Source organism: Misgurnus anguillicaudatus, chromosome 12 (genome assembly GCF_027580225.2).
Source record: "Misgurnus anguillicaudatus chromosome 12, ASM2758022v2, whole genome shotgun sequence".
Classification (NCBI taxonomy): domain Eukaryota; kingdom Metazoa; phylum Chordata; class Actinopteri; order Cypriniformes; family Cobitidae; genus Misgurnus; species Misgurnus anguillicaudatus.
In genome coordinates, this window is record NC_073348.2 from 26273912 (window position 1) to 26293650 (window position 19739).

Below are 19739 nucleotides of genomic sequence, written 5' to 3' on the forward strand. Positions count from 1 at the left end.
GCATAGCAGTGGGAGAGGAAACTTAAACTTTACCTAAAAATCTACATCTTTGTACAAAATATTAAACGTCACATTCATATTTCAAAAAAAAAAAACGCCTATCAGACATAATTACTGCATGCACTTTTGTCCATGTTGTTTAGTGGCCTGTCGATTAAATTATTGCGTAACAAATTTGTATTGATCACGTAATCAGCAAGACGTGCTATCATGCTTATCACTATCAACCTGAACTGATAGCTGTCATAACCTACACAAAATGAGTTTATCATTTCAATCATAATTTTTGCTAGATGTGTACATTAGCCGTACATTTAATAGTAAATCTAAAGAATGTTAATTTTGTTGAAGTGATATGCAAATGAATCACGAAACCAAACGATTAGTGACAAGGAAACAGTTTTCGCTGAAATCGTCAAAACAATATGATCAATGATCTTGTTTATTTGAATAAGCTTTGCATTCTTTCCTGTAATGAGCTGATGGCCTGTGATCAATGTTTTAGGCTAGCTCACTGTGAAGATTAAACACTTGATCAAGCCTCTTATCTTTGAAAAAAAATCACACATACAAATTTGATCTGAACTGTAGATGATGTCTTGTTTCCAAGAGAAATGAGGATTGTAAAGTTAAATGTTTACTGGTAACATTCAATTAATTCCATCAAAATCCTTATGTCATTACTGTAAAGCCTACTTGATGAACTATTCATATATGATTGAATTTATTCATGAGCACATGAACCAAGAGGAACAAAAACAACTCCTCATCCAATTACATAAGCTCCAACCAGCTCACACTTGTTTTTCACTTTAAACACTGCTCACTGTGATTTGAGTCCAAATTGTTCTGATCAAGCATTATGAAATGCAGGAATTTTTCCACAACTCCAGTAAAATGGATCTTTACTGTAAGACCTTCAACTAAAATTGAAAGGAACTGCTCATTAATATATCTTTGACCTGGGTGCTGATTGAATTGTATTCTTTTGTCACTAAAAGGTATTTAACTGTTGATAGTTGAAGTATCTTAAACAAATTAATACAAGATAAAATCATTTACACATGTTAAAGGAAAACACCACAGCCCTTCAACATTTCACTATGTATTTACCTCAACCTAGATTAATTAATAGCCTACATATCTATCTTTTTTCAATGCGTGCACTTTTAATCTTTGTACAGCGCTTCTTGCATTTGTTAGCATTTATCCTAGCCACATTCATTCCTATGGCTCCAAAAAAGTTTTATTTTGTGCTACCATACTAACTCGTGTAACTACTCATGTAACTGTCTTTAAATAGGGAAAACATGGAAGTGTTTGGTGGCTTCTAAATTCATCCCTGTTTGGATCCTAAGCAATGAATGGGGCTGCTAAATGCTAACACATTCACAAGGCGCTTTAGAAAGATTAAGTGCACGCATTAAATAAAGATAGGTATGTATTAATTTGTCTAAGTTGAGGTAAGAACATTGTAAAATGTTGGAAAGCTGTGGTGTTTTCCTTTAACATTAAGCATGTACAACCCGCACCTAAAAATATAAAAAGAAAAAGTAGAAATATTAGTATAGTAGTAACAAAGAGTAATATTGTGTTATATTTATTTTCTCTGTGACCAATTAAAGTTCAAAGTGTTTGTTGTCATATGCACAATACACCAGACATGTTTGCACAATAAAAATCTTTCTTTGCTGTTCACACAAAATGCCATAAATAAATAGTTTGAAGAATATGTAATAAATATATATACAAAAATAAGAATAAAGTATATAATAAACAAGTAACGAAATATAAAAAATGAACAAGTAAGGGTTTTGTTAATCCTTCCTCATGTATCAAACTATGCATGATGTGACATTTATTATTATGTCTTTAAAGATTTAGAGTTACTGGAGTACAACTGGATGGCATATATGTCTGCCATTGTCCAGTAAACCTTTGGATCCAGCATTCCAGAACCTGTTGGTACTTCGTCACATTTTCTTAAGTCAAATTCTGAACATAAACACTATTGAGGCGGTTTCCTGGACAGGGCTTATTCCAGCCCCAGACTAAAATGCAACCTTGTATCTTATCACATATCAGTGCCATTGTTTTGTGTCAAGATGCACACCTGTATTTTTTGTAAGGTTTTTAGTAAAACTGCTTAAATATCCCAGCATAACTAAGGCATAGTCCTGGATTAATCTAAACCCTGTATGGGAAACCACCCCAAAAAATGACCCCCAAAAGCTTTACTCAATGTCTTTTTTTTCAGAAATAATTAAAACGGTTTGTGTGTTGGTCTGGCTGGTGTCTCAACTGGTAGAGCATTATGACATCAGTTTCAAAGGTTGTGGGTTTGATTTATAGGGAACACAATACTGATTAAATGCTAGAATATGCTGTAAGTTTCTTTGGACAAAAGCATCTGCAAAACACAGATGTAAATGGATAAATGTTTGTTTCTAGCTTCTCTATTGGCATGATAGTCTCAGGATTAGAAGCAGAGGCCCTGACAGTGTGCTTGTAAGAGTCAGGTCAAATTTCTGCTCAGATTATACAAAACAAACACACACAAAAAAAACTGAAATTCAGATTTGGCATTTATGTGTGGCTATAATAATAATTACATTAAGCTATCATAGATGCAATCTGACAAAAGTGGACATGTTTTGTCACAACTTTATTTTAAATGATAAAATTATTTAATTTAAATATCTATAATTTCTCTATTTAAATACTTTTTTTAATTTTGCTAGTTGGACTTGGAACAAACCCAACCTGATATAATCTAAGAAATTACTGTAACGTTTGTACGCCCTCTACTGGCGGTCGGCGGAGTCATTGTTACAGGCACGTTACAGTTTTTGTTTTTCAAAAACGAAACCAGGAAATTTATCCTGAAAGTGAACCCAGTTGTTGACCGCGCGTCTGTATGTACATGCAGTGAAATGGCAGAAGCGAGTTTTTCAGAAGACCAATTTTGTTGTCCGATCTGTCTGGATTTACTGAAGGATCCAGTGGCTATTCCCTGTGGACACAGTTACTGTATGAGCTGTATAACAGGTTGTTGGGATCAGGACGATGGTAAGGGAGTCTACAGCTGTCCTCAGTGCAGAAAGGCCTTTACTCCAAGACCTGATTTAAACAAAAACGCAATGTTGGCTGAAGTGGTGGAGAAACTGAAGAAGACTAAAATCCAGAAGTCCCCTCAGTCTGTTCCTGCTAAGTGTTATGCTGATCGTGAAGAAGACGTGAAGTGCAACGTCTGTACTGGAAGAAAATACAAAGCCGTCAAGTCCTGCTTGGTGTGTATAAACTCTTACTGTCAAAATCATCTGGAACAACACGAACATTTCTTTAAAGACAAGAGGCACTCTTTAATAGATGCTACAGGACGACTGGATGAGCTGATCTGTAATGAGCATGACAGACCGCTCGAGGTCTTCTGTCGCACTGACAAGCTATGTATTTGCTTGATGTGTGTGATGGACAAACACAAAAACCATGACACCGAAAAAGCTTCGGACGAGAGGAAAATTAAACAGGTATGTGAAAACAGCTAGGTGTGTTCGACTTCATTTGACGCTGCAACAACCGACAGGCGAATGACGTCAAAGTACTGCGAGAGCGATTCGAGAAATGAAACGGAGTATGCTGCTTTCGAATCGCTCTCGCGGTAATTTGACGTCATCCGCCTATCAGTTCTTGCAGCGCTGCATGAAGTCGAACAAGCCTCATGACTTTGCGCTGCTAACTAAATGCTCAACCAAATTAGCTACTTTAACAATAAATTAAAGAACATTTTAAAGTTTGCTTTAATTTCGTTGTTCAACAGAAACAGCTGGATGACAAACAGACACAATTTAAGGAGAAAATCCAGCAAAGAGAGGAGAAACTTCAGGAGCTGAGAGATGCTGTGGAGTCACACAAGGTGAGTAAATGAAGAAAACATTTAATCACAAAAATAACTAAAGTTTTCACAGGCAGAGTCAAATGTCAAGTTTAAAGGTGCTTTGTGTAGATTTTAGCGGCATCTAGCGGTGAGAATTGCAACCAACAGCTCAGTTAATTGACTATGCATGGTTACTTCCTGCTTTTCGATATGTCAGCTTAAGCATTTCCAGTAAATTGTCAGCTATAGCAGGATGTCATTCTATATATCTTCCTTCATGTTCATCACAACAAATAAATATATTATTATTATTACATATTATTACTTTATTATGACAGAATCTTTGGGCGAACTATCCCTTTAACCTCACCCGTAAGGTGCAACATTTGCTCAGCACTTTTGGTGTATGAGAATGGTAAGTTCTAAAAAAGTTTAAGTGTAGCAGAGATGTGTGTGTTGCTTGTGTAAAATGTGATTAATCTAAATCAGTTATTGTTTACCTCTAGGCTATATACCATACTGTACAAGTGCCTAAATGCCCACTTCTTGTTACAGGCTGTCTGATAAACTGATGAGAAGACTCTTTGTGTGTCCTAACAGCGCTTTGCCCAGGCAGCAGTGGAGAACTGTGAGACAATCTTTACTGAACTTATTAAATCCATTGAGAAACACCGCAGTGAAGTGACACAGCTTATCAGAGATCAGGAAAAGGCTGCAGTTAGTCGAGCTGAAGGATTTATGAAGCAACTGAAGCATGACATAGATGATCTGAGGAGAAGAAATGCTGAGCTGGAAAAGCTTCCATTCACAAATGATGACATCTATTTTCTTCGAGTGAGAGCTCTAAAAAAAGCTTGTTGTTACAGTTGACTTTAATGGGATAGTTCTCCCAAAAATAAAATCTGATATCATTTAGCGTGGTACTAAACCAATATGGTATTTTCAAGGAGATGTTTAGCAGAATGTGACAGCTAGTCTCTAAAAGTGCATTAAAAACAGGGACAGTTATGTTCCAAAATAATTAGAATAACATTTTTATTAAGGAAGCCCATATGACTAAAGCACCTAATTTAGGTCTGGTATCTTTTCATAGCTTTGATTGATGATTGATAAAAGAACAGATTGGACTTTCTTCTGTAAATAGCTTATTGTTTGTTGCATGTTATACAGGTTTTATTAGACATGGGTGTAAGAAGAAAATTTTCATTTTTGGTTGAACTACTGTATATTAGTATTACATAAACTTTGTTATATTTGCCTTTTGAGCAAAATATAATTTTGTAATATTGTGTTTCTTTGTGTGTCTGTAGAGTTTCCAGTCTCTCACTGTCCTTCCTGAATCTACAGACTTAGCTGACATCACTGTCAGTTCTTTTTTGTCTTTTGATGATGTGACAAAAGCTATCACACTGCTAAGAGGACAACTTGAAGATTTTTGCAAAGAGGAGATAGAAATGATATCTGAACGAGGTAAAATACCTAAGTTTTATTATTTAAACGGTATACTTTTAATTTTGTGTTGAGTAAATTGTTTTATATATTAAATTATTTTTTTCCTTTGCATTAAAACATCACACTTCTAGTGAGATACGTAGAAATTGTTCCCATCCCTGAACCCAAAACCAGGAAGGACTTCTTGCAATGTAAGTGATATAAATGTGTAAAATACGGTATATCTAACATCCAATTAAATAAAATAGCAATAACAAATTTAAAATTTGTTCCCAACATTTAGTAAGTCAGTTTACACACATATACAGAAGCAAGTTATTTTGGTTTTGCTGCTTCTGTATTTGTCTGTGCTCTTAGGATGGATTTAGGCTTAAATGCATTAGCTAACATGAACTAATTCATATTTTAGTATTTATTTCTTGATAACAAATTCTTTGTTTTTTATAGATAAACGTCAGCTCAGCCTGGATACAAACACAACCTCTAAAAACCTCTGCCTTTCTATGGGGAACACTGTCATTACTAACACTGGTACAAACCAGGAGTATCCTGATCATCCAGACAGATTTAACATTTGTCCGCAGGTGCTGTGTAGAGAGAAAGTCTGTGGACGCTCTTACTGGGAGGTTGAGTGGAGTGCGAGTGCGGAAAATTGGGTGTCCATATCAGTAGCATATAAGAGCATTAGCAGGAAGGGAAATGGTAACGAATGTATTTTTGGAAATAATAATCAGTCCTGGAGATTGTTATGCTGTGCCTCAAAAAAGTCTGAATTCTTGCACAATAGCAAAAAAACTATCTGCCCTGTAGTCTCCTCTAAGATAGGAGTGTATGTGGACCACGGTGCAGGAACTTTGGCCTTCTACAGTATTTCTGACACAATGACCCTCATTCACAAAGTCCAGACCACATTCACTGAGCCTCTCTATCCTGGGTTTAGAGTTCTTGAAAAAACAACAATAAAACTGTGTGATCTAACAATGTAGATAATAGAAAGATTCTGTAACTATTATCTCAGTTTTAAGCTGCGTGATAAATAGCAGTGAGACAATATAGCTAGTCTCAATTTTTTTAATTTAGAACTCAATAATTGGACAGATATTACCGAAGATAAATCATGAAGATTCTCTGTCTAATAATCATTGTTTTGTAAAAGTGGAAAAATGTAGAAACATATGTTAGATACAGCTTGAGGCAATATCACATTCAGTCTGATATAAAAAGTTGGTCAGGTTTTCTGCATCTGTAGCTGTCATTGTAAAACATTCAGATACATTACATTTTGTATTTATAACTTGCCTTAATTTTTTTTAAATAATTGCTTTGTTTTGATTTTATGTGAACTTATGCTTCCCATTTTCCTCTTATATCACATGCTTACATGTCTTAATTACATGTCAAAATTCTTCAATACATTGTTATTGATTCTTTTCATAATTAGACCCATCAACTAAAATTAAAGGACGCAATTAATACTTAAGAAAGTGTGTTTTTAAACTATAATAAAGTTTTCCAACAATGTGCCTAATTGCATCAGAGTGTGATTAGTTTGTACATGTTATATATTTAATGCCTTTGTCATCTATAGAAATGAAACACAGTAACCACACACCAAATTCCATGAAGCTATCATAGATGCAATCTGACAAAAGTGGACATGTTTTGTCACAACTTTATTTTAAATGATACAATTATTTACATTTTAATTTAAATATCTATAATTTCTCTATTTAAATACTTTTTTAATTATGCTAGTTGGAACAAACGCAAGTTGGTATAATATAAGAAATGACTGTAACGTTTGTACGCCCTCTACTGGCGGAGTCATTACAGGTACGTTACGGTTTTTGTTTTTCAAAAACGAAACCAGGACATTTATCCTGAAAGTGAACCCAGTTGTTGACCGCGCGTCTGTATGTACATGCAGTAAAATGGCAGAAGCAAGTGTTTCAGAAGACCAATTTTGTTGTCCGATCTGTCTGGATTTACTAAAGGATCCAGTGGCTATTCCATGTGGACACAGTTACTGTATGAGCTGTATAACAGGTTGTTGGGATCAGGACGATGATAAGGGAGTCTACAGCTGTCCTCAGTGCAGGCAGGCCTTTACTCCAAGACCTGATTTAAACAAAAACGCAATGTTGGCTGAAGTGGTGGAGAAACTGAAGAAGACTAAAATCCAGCAGTCCCCTCAGTCCCCTGTTCCTGCTCAGTGTTATGCTGATCGCGAAGAAGACGTGAAGTGCAACGTCTGTACTGGAAGAAAATACAAAGCCGTCAAGTCCTGCTTGGTGTGTCTGAACTCTTACTGTCAAAATCATCTGGAACAACACGAACATTTATTTAAAGACAAGAAGCACTATTTGATAGATGCTACAAGACGACTGGATCAGCTGATCTGTATTGACCATGACAGACCGCTCGAGGTTTTCTGTCGCACTGACAAGCTATGTATTTGCCTGATGTGTGTGATGGACAAACACAAAAACCATGACACCGAAAAAGCTTCAGAAGAGAGGAGAATTAAACAGGTATGTGAAAACAGGTGTGTTCGGCTTCATTTGGCGCTGCAGGAACCAACAGGCGAATGACGTCAAAGTACTGCGAGAGCGATTCGAGAAATCAAACGGAGTATGCTGCTTTCGAATCGCTCTCGCGGTAATTTGACGTCATCCACCGACCGACCTATCAGTTCTTGCAGCGCTGCATGAAGTCGAACAAGCTTCATGACTTTTCACTGCTAACTAAATGCTTAACCAAATTAGATACTTTAACAATAATTAAAGAACATTTTAAAGTTTGCTTTAATTTTGTTGTCAAACAGAAACAGCTGGATGAGAAACAGAGACAATTTAAGGAGAAAATCCAGCAAAGAGAGGAGAAACTTCAGGAGCTGAGAGATGCTGTGGAGTCACACAAGGTGAGTTAATGTAGAAAACATTTAATCACAAAAATAACTAAAGTTTTCACAGGCAGACTCAAATGTCAAGTTTAAAGGTTCTGTGTGTAGATTTTAGCGGCATCTAGCGGTGAGATTGCGAATTGCAACCAACAGCTCAGTTAATTGACTATGCATGGTTACTTCCTGCTTTTCAATATGCCAGCTTAAGCATTTCCAGTAAATTGTCAGCTATAGCAGGATGTCATTCTATATATCTTCCTTCACGTTCATCACAACAAATAAATGTATACAGGTTTTTAAAAACATTATTATGCAGAATCTTCGGGTGAACTATCCCTTTAACCTCACCCGTAAGGTGCAACATTTGCATCTCAGCACTTTTGGTGTATGAGAATGGTAAGTTCTAAAAATGTTTAAGTGTTCATTTGTAGCAGAGATGTGTGTTTTGCTTGTGTAAAATGTGATTAATCTAAATCAGCTATTGTTTACCACTATACATACAAGTGCCTAAATGCCCACTTCTTGTTATAGGCTGTCTGAGATACCATAACCTGATGAGAAGTCTCTTTGTGTGTCCTAACAGCGCTTTGCCCAGGCAGCAGTGGAGAACTGTGAGACGATCTTTACTGAACTTATTAATTCCATTGAGAAACGCCGCAGTGAAGTGACACAGCTTATCAGAGATCAGGAAAAGGCTGCAGTTAGTCGAGCTGAAGGATTTATGAAGCAACTGAAGCATGACATAGATGATCTGAGGAGAAGAAATGCTGAGCTGGAAAAGCTTCCATTCACAAATGATGACATCTATTTTCTTCGAGTGAGAGCTCTAAAAAAAATCTTGTAGTTACAGTTGACTTTAATGGAATAGTTCTCTGTAATAATTCTGGCATCATTTAGGGTGGTACTACTAACCCATATGGCATTTTTAAAGAGATGTTTAGCAGAATGTCACAGCTGGTCATGTCTCTAAAAGTGCATTAAAAACAGGGACAGTTATGTTCCAAAATGATTAGAATAACATTTTTATTAAGGAAGCCCATATGACTCAAGCACTTTAGGTTTGGTATCTTTTGATAGCTTTGCTTGATGATTGATAAAATAACAGATTGGACTTTCTTCTGTAAATAGCTTATTTTTTGTTGCACATATAAGCATAATGTAAATGTTAGGTGTTAATAGACATTTTTGGTTGAACTACTGTATATGAGTGTTACATAAACTTTGTTGTATTTGCCATTTGAGCGAATTATAATTTTGTAATATTGTGTTTCTTTGTGTGTCTGTAGAGTTTCCAGTCTCTCACTGTCCTTCCTGAATCCACAGACTTAGCTGACATCACTGTCAGTTCTTTTTTGTCTTATGATGATATGACAAAAGCTATCACACTGCTAAGAGAACAACTTGAAGATGTTTGCAAAGAGGAGATAGAAAGTATATCTCAACGAGGTAAAATATTAAAAGGTTTATATAACTGAAAGTTATACTTTTAATTCTGTGTTCAGTAAATTGTTTTATATATTACATTTATTTTTTCCTTTGCATTAAAACATCACACTTCTAGTGAAATACGTAGAAATTGTCCCCATCCATGAACCCCAAACCAGGAAGGACTTCTTGCAATGTAAGTGTTACAAATGTGTAAAATACTGTATATCAAACATCCAATGAAATAAAATAGTAATAACAAATTCAAAATTCCCAACATTCAGTCAGTCAGTTTACACACATATACACAGTCATGCAGGCACACCAACAAAAATGTAAAATATCCGAAATTTAAAAAAAAAATGTAACATTATTTCTTGTTAACACTTGACAGTAGTGTTTTGTTTGTTAAAGGACTAGTAAATTGGAAGACTTTACTCACCCTCATCCTGAGTGTAAATGGCTTTATTTTTTAGCCAACAGAAGTTAATTATTTTGGCCTTGCTACTTATGTGTTCGTTTGTGCTCCTAGTATGGATTTACACTAAAATGCATTAGCTAACATGAACTAATCCCATACAGTTTTTTATTTTAAAGGGGACAGAGAATTAAAAACCATTTTTACCTTGTCTTTGTTGAATAATGGTAGTCTACCCGCATTCACAAACATACAAAAAGTTCTAGACATGCTAAATATCTCAGTCTCATAGAAATTCCTCTTTTAGAAATGTCAGCCAGAAAACGGCCCAATCTGAAAAACTGATGCTTATGACATCACAAGCATCTAACTGCCCCTTCACTTTAAAATAATTGGCTACATTTTTTGAGTGGCAGCAAAGTCAGCCAGTCAGTAATGAGATTGCAAGTTAAGCCAGTAGGGGGAGCCAAATAGGTGCAAAACCACTTGTTTAAATTCCCCCACCCTAATAGAGCTATTTGAGAGAGGTTTTCAGGAAGCTTCTAAGGCATTACAGACCCAAACAAAAACATTTTTGTCTACATGTCACATCACAGAACAAGGATAAATACCCCGTTCAATCATTCTATGTCACCTTTAATGTACATTTTTTTGATAACAAATTCTTTCTTTCTTATAGATAAGTGTCAGCTCAGCCTGGATACAAACACAACCTCTAAAAACCTCTGCCTTTCCATGGGGAACACTGTCATTACTAACACTGGCACAACCCAGCACTATCCTGATCATCCAGACAGATTTAGCTTTCGTCCTCAGGTGCTGTGTAGAGAGAAAGTCTGTGGACGCTCTTACTGGGAGGTTGAGTGGAGTGCGAGTGCGAATATTTGGGTGTCCGTATCAGTAGCGTATAAGAGCATCAGCAGGAAGGGAATGGGTAGTGAATGTACTTTTGGATATAATAATCAGTCCTGGAAATTGTTATGCTGTGCCTCAGAAAAGTCTCAATTCTGGCACAATAAGAGAAAATCAATCTGCCCTGTAGTCTCCTCTAAGATAGGAGTGTATGTGGACCACGGTGCAGGAACTTTGGCCTTCTACAGTATTTCTGACACAATGACTCTCATTCACAAAGTCCAGACCACATTCACTCAGCCTCTCTATCCTGGGTTTGGGGTTTCTAAAACAACAACAGTGAAACTGTGTGATCTAACAATGTAGATAATAAAGAGATTCTGTAACTATTATTACATCTCAGTTTTAAGCTGCATGATAAATAACAGTGAGACAATATAGCTAGTCTCCAATTTTTTAATTTAGAACTCAATAATTTGACAGATATTACCGAAGATAAATCATGAGCATTCTTTGTCTAATAATCATTGTTTTGTAAAAGTGGAAAATTTTTGAAACATATTGGCAATGTTATGTACAGCATGAGGCAATATCACATTCGTTCTGATGTCAAAAGTCTGTCAGGTTCTCTGCATCTGTATCAGTCATTGTAAAACGTTCAAATACATTAAATTCTGTATATATAACTTGCCTTAATTTTTTTTTTTAAATAATTGCTTTGTTTTGATTTTATGTGAACTTATGCTTCCCTTTTTCCTATCATATCACATTCTTACATGTCAAAATTCTTTAATACATTGTTATTGATTCTTTTCATAATTAGACCCATCAAATAAAATTAAAGGACGCAAGAAATACTTAAAAAAGTGTTTTTAAACTATAATAAAGTTTTCCAACAATGTGTCCGATTGCATCACAGTGTGATTAGTTCGTAACCCTACATGTTATATATTTAATGTCTTTGTCAACCTATAAAAATGAAACACAGTAACCAAACACCAAATTCCATTAAGCTATCATAGATGCAATGCAATCTTAAAAAGTGGACATGTTTTGTCACAACTTTATTTTAAATGATACAATTATTTACATTTAATTTAAATATTTATAATTTCTCGATTTAAATACTTTTTAATTATGCTAGTTGAAACAAACGCAAGTTGGTATAATATAAGAAATTACTGTAACGTTTGTACGCCCTCTACTGGCGGAGTCATTCTTTCAGGTACGTTACAGTTTTTGTTTTTCAAAAACGAAACGTCTCGGTTACTATCGTAACCTCGGTTCCCTGAGAGACGGGAACGAGACATTGCGTCCGCTGACGCTATGGGGAAACTCCTCCCTCTTCCGGTTTCTGAAGCTTTTATTGAACAACGCCAGTGTTCTGGCCAATGCCGCCCATGACAGCCTTATAGGGGCGGGACTTCCGCTACTATATAGCCTGTTTAGGCGGCAAAATACTCAGATTCTTTCGATTGAACGAACAGTAGAGCTGATCTGAGCAGTGACACGGCGGCTTACGCAATGTCTCGTTCCCGTCTCTCAGGGAACCGAGGTTACGATAGTAACCGAGACGTTCCCTTTCGAGAGCGGTCACTCGACATTGCGTCCGCTGACGCTATGGGGAATGTATTCAAACACGCCGTGAGAACAGCGAAGAGCAGCTCCAGTGAAGCTTACTCAAGTCTGTGCACCACAATGCCTGAGTCGGTGCACAATCCCCGTCCAGTCTGTGTAAGCTAACGCACAGTAGATTGGATGCCTGAGTCTCTAGGGACTCAATCCAGAGCTTATACAGAACAGAATGCATACAGTCACAGGCTGCATGTAGGTCTTATTGCAGCCCTACAGCAGATAGCAACCTGTAACATTACAACAGCAACGGCTAGGCCGACCCAATGTGGGCGGTAGCAAGCATATCCACGCAGAGTATTTGCTGGTATTAACATATGATGCACGATGGCCAAGATAGCTAGCGTGAAAGTAAGGAAGAAGCGAAAACGCGGCTCCATATTAATACATCAGCTGTACTGGCCATCCAGTACAAACTATGAAGAGGCGTCGGATAGTGCGACTGCCGAATTAGAATAACACCGCTATGCCAGTGTGGCAGTAATGTGCTGCCCTCATTATCACCTAATGATCCAGTGACCCCAGCTGGATCCCAGCAGCTGACTGCTTAGGTGGAGCAGGGAAATTTCTTAGAATGAGCTGGGCAGGTCACAGCGATCGTTAACAAATGCCACAGCCCATCTCTGAAGCATAAAGAGTTGCTCTAACAGTAATGTCAGAGCGGAGTGCTTAGATAAATGTATAACACTCATACCGGGCACAGCTCACATCAGCTAGATGGGAAGGTAGAATGCAACCGTCTATGCTCTAACTGCACTGAGGGTGGTTTTGGCACATAGTCCCTTAAGGGCATGTACAGCCCATGACGGCACTAAAATATGCAAATGATTGGCCACTTCTCTCACTTAAGAGAATTAATTGTGCCTGGCCACTGCGCACCCAATGCACCAGCATGAAATGCAGCGATAGCTGCATGAAAACCTTGGGGTAGACAACCCACTTTTCCTTCATCTGTGCACTGCTGCAAAGATAGAACATTCGACACGTGACAGTGCAACAGGTCGTAGTCATTGCTTCACACCATTACAGGTGCTGCGTAAAGAGGGCGTCTTGTAGAAAGGGCTCGCTGTCCTTACTGATTTTGCGTGTATAAGCAGCAAAACCAAAGTAGGGCAACACGTAACCGCTGGCACTTGGCCGAGCACAACGTGTTTCATATAAAGCGTAACTCTGATAAGGACAAAGCTTACACTTTCCACCATCATGTACTGATTCATTACGTCCAAACAATCTCAAACATTCTAAAGTCCTTAACAGCCCTTAAGTCTGTGTCGCATTTGCGGCAGCCAGGACATGAGCTGCTTAATGAAGAGCAGGCGCAAATTCCTGTCTGGTACAGCAGGTAGTGCGCTGTGAACTTGTAAGCCGGTCAACCACGGAGGCGTTCGTCACCAGCACAGCAGTGTCTCGGGTGGAATATCTCAGAGCAGACTCATATCCAGAGTGCTCCTGAGAGGGACGGCTCGCATGAAGCACATAAACGTAAAGCTGGCATGCACACTGTGCTTATATGCTCACACGCACGCAAGCAGAAACTACTTTAATCAAAGGAGTGTGTCTGTGGCTGGTTGGTACAGTCCCAAACGGGCAATAAGATAGCAGGATGCGCATTACACTCAGTTAAGAGGGAACAGCGTTACACCCTGTGAATGTGTGCGGGTCTACATAAAGCCTGCTATAAGCACCACCGGCGCGGCTAGTAGTCTCCTATCACAACAGAGGTCATAGTAAAGGGTGAGAGAATAGTGGCTGCACAAGCTATTCTACCTCTCTCGTCAGGTAACAACTATAATTACCCGTTCGCAAACTCCAGACTCAGTAAAGGCGCACTGCGCCGATTCTGCGACAGGTCTGCACAGCTGGGGTGGTCTGTGTCGAATCAAATTGGCAGCCGCTCTGGGTAATAGTATATACAAATACCCTATAAAGCGGGTGTTCATAATTCTCTCCCTTCTGTATCACAGCGGCGTTAGCCAAGGGAGGAATTGAGTGCTGTACAGGGTAAGGTAATGGGCTAAACACTGCCGAGCGATCGGGATGTTGTAGCTCCATATTGACATGTTTGCAATGGCTCCGATCACACATGTGTGTGCCTATTATAGTATATGTTGTCAGCCGTGGAACAAGCCTGCTGCTAAACATAGGTGTGTGAGCCACCCATCATATGGAGACGTTACAAACCCATGACAAATCATAATGGCGCCGAGCGAGCCATATGTGCCTGAGAGGCTGCTGTAGGGCCACAGGGGTTGTGTGTTCAGACATGCACTGTTGGCCGACCAGTCAAACCTGTCACAGCTCACCGCTTGGATGGCTGAATGTAGGATACAAGTGCAGATTCGACTCCACGCATCTGGGACATTTCTGTAACGGATTGCAGCGCACAGGATTCCAGTTACATATTGTGTGGCATAAAGCAATGGTGTGTTACACAGAGCCATGGAAGAACAGAGCTTGGTTCTGCAATAGCACCGAGCGAGGAGATACACTCCTTATACACTGGAACGGATAGTAACCGGTCGTCTGTGCGTGTCGGGTGCCACATACTGTGTGCTTTGAAGCAAGGTTGCCATTTAATAGAGTTTGTTAACGGCTGTACAGTGATGTTGCAAACTCCTGGACTGAACCACACAGTGCACAACCCAGACGTGTGTGAATCATCTAGCGGAGTGATCCGCTGAAGGGCACTGGCTCACTTGCCGCACATAGAGCCAGATAAAAACCAAGTCTGGGTCTGCAGTGGCTTGCTGCTTTGTGCAAGATCGGATGCAGAACCCGAGAGAAAGAGAGACACTTCCTTAAGAATGAACAACTTAGTAACAGCTCGCCACGCGCACGCAGGGAGTCAGATACCTGTGTTTGTAGTGAGATATTGCCTGAACACTGCATGGATGTGTAAGGCACGATAGTAAACCTCTGTTGGTACAGCAACATAACTCCTAAAAGTTTACATCCACATCGGCTCACTGCATTCAGCCAGGGAGCTAAGAGCAAGATGAGTGAGGAGAGAGATAGCCTTCTATTCAATGTCAATATACATAATAGCCAGGCGTGTAGGTTGCTATTAAAGATGTGTATATATACAAATATATGTATGAGTATATATATATATATATATATATATATAGTGTCAAGCAGTACAAGAGTCTATTTAATGCAGATATACATTAATAGCCAGGCGTGTAGGCTGCTATTAATGCATAAATATACGTATGAGTATATATAGTTTCAAGCAGTACAATGAGTCTCTATTCAATGCAGATATACATTAATAGCCAGGCATGTAGGCTGCTATTACTGTATAAATATATATAAATATACGTATGAGTATATATATATATATATATATATAGTGGAATGCAGTACAATAAGCCTCTATTCAATGCAAATATACATTAATAGCCAGGCGTATAGGCTGCTGTAAGAAATGTATAAATATATATACGTATATGAAAGAATATATATATAAAGTGCAATGCGTAAGTATAGAGCAACGTTGCCACCAATCGGGGGCGTGCGAGATGCATTGTGCACTGCTTAGATGTGTGTATGTGTGTCGAGACAGATCGCTGTGCGAAGCGAGCGGCCACACTCAACACACTTCGCTATACTCGGTCTGTCCCCATTGCTCTGCAGCTCGTGTGTAACGGATGCATAGTGAGCGGGGTTGAGCACTGTGAGTTGTGCATTGCGTTTTGATACGGATCGCTACTCAGTGCGAAGGATGAAACCCGACATTATCCTCCCCCCTTTTTCTTTGCAGCGCGTGTATAACGGGCACATTCAGAGTATGGCTGAGCGCTGCGCGCTGAGTATCCTCCGTAAGAGCTGTATATTGCTAAATATATGGTCTCAATTGGCACATAGTTGAAAGAGGACAAGTGCAGAGGGAATGTCAACAGGGCACAGAAGGATGTTGTTGTGCTGATTGGTAGCTCGCTGCCCGTCAGCGGCCATTGCACACAACATCTGAAAGCATTTAAGCATAGCCAACACATATTCCCGTCGTCACCCGAAACAGATGAGGGGCGTGAATGTGTGTGTGGTGTGTGATGCGGTACCCCCACTGATCATATGAAGAGCAATAAGTGTAGCATGGATAACAGGCACAAGTATAACTCTCTGTATACGTAACGCTTCTTCTCGTATAATTTTTGCGGCAGCTTAGACACATTAATGGTGTATTGCTGCCCCCCTCAGTACGACCGAAGAATAGCAGGTCCTTGTGAACGTATGACCCTACGCAAAATAGCGCGCGTAGTGACGTGGCCAAAATGGGCGCGGCTCACGCGGGACAGCCGAGGCGAGCATAATGTTATGTTAGGCCAGCCGCTGTGCTAATGGCTGAAACGTTTAAAATCAGCCAGAGCGCACTGTATACACACAAAGAAGCCAAGGAAAATATTAAGTTACATCCACACAAGCGTCACAGACGGCCATGTCTATGAAAGGAGCCGTCTGCACGCTGTGCTCGCATGCGACCGGTCCCGAAGGGGGTCGTGCATGCTAGCACTGGCCGAAGTGTGTTAAATTACAAAGCAGACACCAGGGTGGGGGTCTAATCATGTAAGGGGAGCGGCCGAAGCACGCTATAAGTACAAGAGGGTATTGCAACGGTATGTATTGAGCACACTGTGGCATTTTCCGCACTGCGTAGGTGGGGAAAGGAAGCCTTGTGTCTTTCCCGCGTCCGTAACCTCGGATACCCCGGGGGTATGAGGCTAATAGGGCGGGTACGTTACCGTGTAACGCACGCGACGTTCTCCTCAGTTTGACAGCATTGCCACCAACGGCACTCTGGCGGCGGTGGTTTGCTGTTGAGAACGCAATTATTCGATATATCTCGGAGTCCATATGGTTCTTCACTCGAGGAGCGAAGCTCAAAATCCTTGTAAAATTCTGCCGGGACGCGATCCTTGCGTCCCTCACAAGTGCGACGATCTACGGCGAGACGCTTCAGTCACGGTGAAGAGAAAGAATCAGAGTATTTTGCCGCCCAAACAGGCCACACAGCAGCGGAAGTCCCGCCCCCACAAGGCCGCCATGGGCGGCACCGGCCAGAACACTGGCGCTGTTCAACAAAAGCTCCAGAAACCGGAAGAGGGAGGAGCCTCCCCACAGCGTCAGCGGACGCAACGTCGAGTGACCGCTCTCGAAAGGGAACCAGGAAATTTATCCTGAAAGTGAACCCAGTTGTTTACCGTGCGTCTGTATGTACATGCAGTAAAATGGCAGAAGCAAGTGTTTCAGAAGACCAATTTTGTTGTCCGATCTGTCTGGATTTACTGAAGGATCCAGTGGCTATTCCATGTGGACACAGTTACTGTATGAGTTGTATTACAGGTTTTTGGGATCAGGACGATGATAAGGGAGTCTACAGCTGTCCTGAGAGGCATCCAGCTGCAGCCCCGCAGACTCACTTCTTGCTGGACACCAGTGGATGGACAGCTGACGTCATTTCCGTATCGTCATTCACTTTTCAAATTTGACGCGCCATGCACATGTCAGCGGTAAGAAAAAAATAATAAACTGTCGATGATTTATCGGTCATGTCAGAATTCAAATGCACAAACTAGCTAGACAGTTTTAGGGGGCAGGAATGGTGTGTGGTGTGCACAGTGTGCAATAGTTTATTTGGAACTTTTCATGTTTTATTTTCTCTTGAAATCGGGACTTCCCCCACAACGATACCCTTACGGGCCTGACTGTTGCATCTTCATTCTGATGATCAGATTTGTCTAATTTAACTAAGATGTGTGTAATTTCCAATAAATATTGCAAAACCACGAAGTGTTAATTTGATTTGCTTTGTTTGGTAAATTGTCTGATCATGTGAATCTACGTATATTTTTAAGTGGTTACATAAAAAAACCTGTGGTCAATTAACATGTAAAGTTACAAGTCTGTTGTATTGACAAAACGTTATAGTTCATTGATCTAGGCTGAATTTAAGTCACAAAAAAATAACGTTAGTGTAATGATCTTAACAATATATATTTTCAAGGTGGTTCTTGTGAATGCAGTTTGCATGAATTATGATGTTATAATATTAAGCATATTATTGAGATTGTTTTATGTAAAGAGATATGATAAAGATCATATTTCAATTTGCACACAGATTTTATATTATATATTTAAGTCATTAAAGTAAAATGACAATACGGAAAAGACGTGTGCAATTAAGCCTGCAAAAAATGTCTATCCAGAGGTGAAAACCGAAAATAAATATGCTGTCTATCCATAAGTGAAAATATAAAATAAATATGCTGTCTATCCAGAGGTAAAAACCGAAAATAAATATGATGTCTATCCAGATATGAAAATATGAAATAAAATTGCTGTTCATTCAGCGGCGAAAAAGGAAGTGACGTAGGCTGTCTATCCACTGGTGTCCAGCCACTCATAGATATAAAGGCTAGATGGCTCGTCCGCGCTGCTGGCCAATTGAGTGCAACGTCCGCATTTTGGTGGCCATCTTAGGACAGGGCGCTCGCTCACTCGTAGCATTGAGTTTTAATGATGCAGGTACTTTTAAATGACCATAACTTGCTTAATTTTTTACCGATTTTCAAACGGTTTGGTTTGTTATAAACGTCAAAGATGTACCTATGACACCTCATACCTATACTAAAAATAAAAAATAAATTCATGAAACATGTTAAAGCATCCAGAATTATAGCCACGTTAATAACGTTTGTAAAAACCCAAACCGTTTGAAAATCGGTAGAAAATTGAGCAAGTTATGGTCATTTAAAAGTACCTGCACCATTAAACTCAATGCTACGAGTGAGCGATCGAGCGCCCTGTCCTAAGATGGCCGCCAGGTGATGCCGTTAGGGACTCCGCCTTGAGCCATCTAGCCTTTATACATATCTATGCAGCCACTGGTGTCTAACCGGAGGTGAGTCTGCGGGGCTGCAGCTGGATGCTATTGGCTGTCCTCAGTGCAGACAGGCCTTTACTCCAAGACCTAATTTAAACAAAAACGCAATGTTGGCTGAAGTGGTGGAGAAACTGAAGAAGACTAAAATCCAGCAGTCCCCTCAGTTCCCTGTTCCTGCTCAGTGTTATGCTGATCGCGAAGAAGACGTCTGTACTGAAAGAAAATACAAAGCCGTCAAGTCCTGCTTGGTGTGTCTAAACCAGGGCTCTCAAGTTTTATCAAAAGTTTGGAGTGAGAT

The 19739-nt window shown here is 39.5% G+C and overlaps 2 protein-coding genes across 2 annotated transcripts; both read left to right on the forward strand.

Annotated features, from left to right (window-relative positions):
- Positions 1 to 2834: 2834 nt before the first annotated feature.
- LOC129447386 (E3 ubiquitin/ISG15 ligase TRIM25) lies at positions 2835 to 6852 on the forward strand. Its single transcript, XM_073874235.1, has 6 exons — positions 2835 to 3530; positions 3821 to 3916; positions 4478 to 4711; positions 5188 to 5347; positions 5461 to 5520; positions 5777 to 6852. The coding sequence occupies exons 1-6, from the start codon at positions 2934 to 2936 to the stop codon at positions 6313 to 6315; spliced, it is 1686 nt and encodes a 561-aa protein (XP_073730336.1). The 5' UTR covers positions 2835 to 2933; the 3' UTR covers positions 6316 to 6852.
- A 327-nt stretch (positions 6853 to 7179) lies between these two features.
- LOC141369063 (tripartite motif-containing protein 16-like) lies at positions 7180 to 11760 on the forward strand. Its single transcript, XM_073874233.1, has 6 exons — positions 7180 to 7860; positions 8154 to 8249; positions 8815 to 9048; positions 9518 to 9677; positions 9793 to 9852; positions 10754 to 11760. The coding sequence occupies exons 1-6, from the start codon at positions 7261 to 7263 to the stop codon at positions 11290 to 11292; spliced, it is 1689 nt and encodes a 562-aa protein (XP_073730334.1). The 5' UTR covers positions 7180 to 7260; the 3' UTR covers positions 11293 to 11760.
- Positions 11761 to 19739: the final 7979 nt, after the last annotated feature.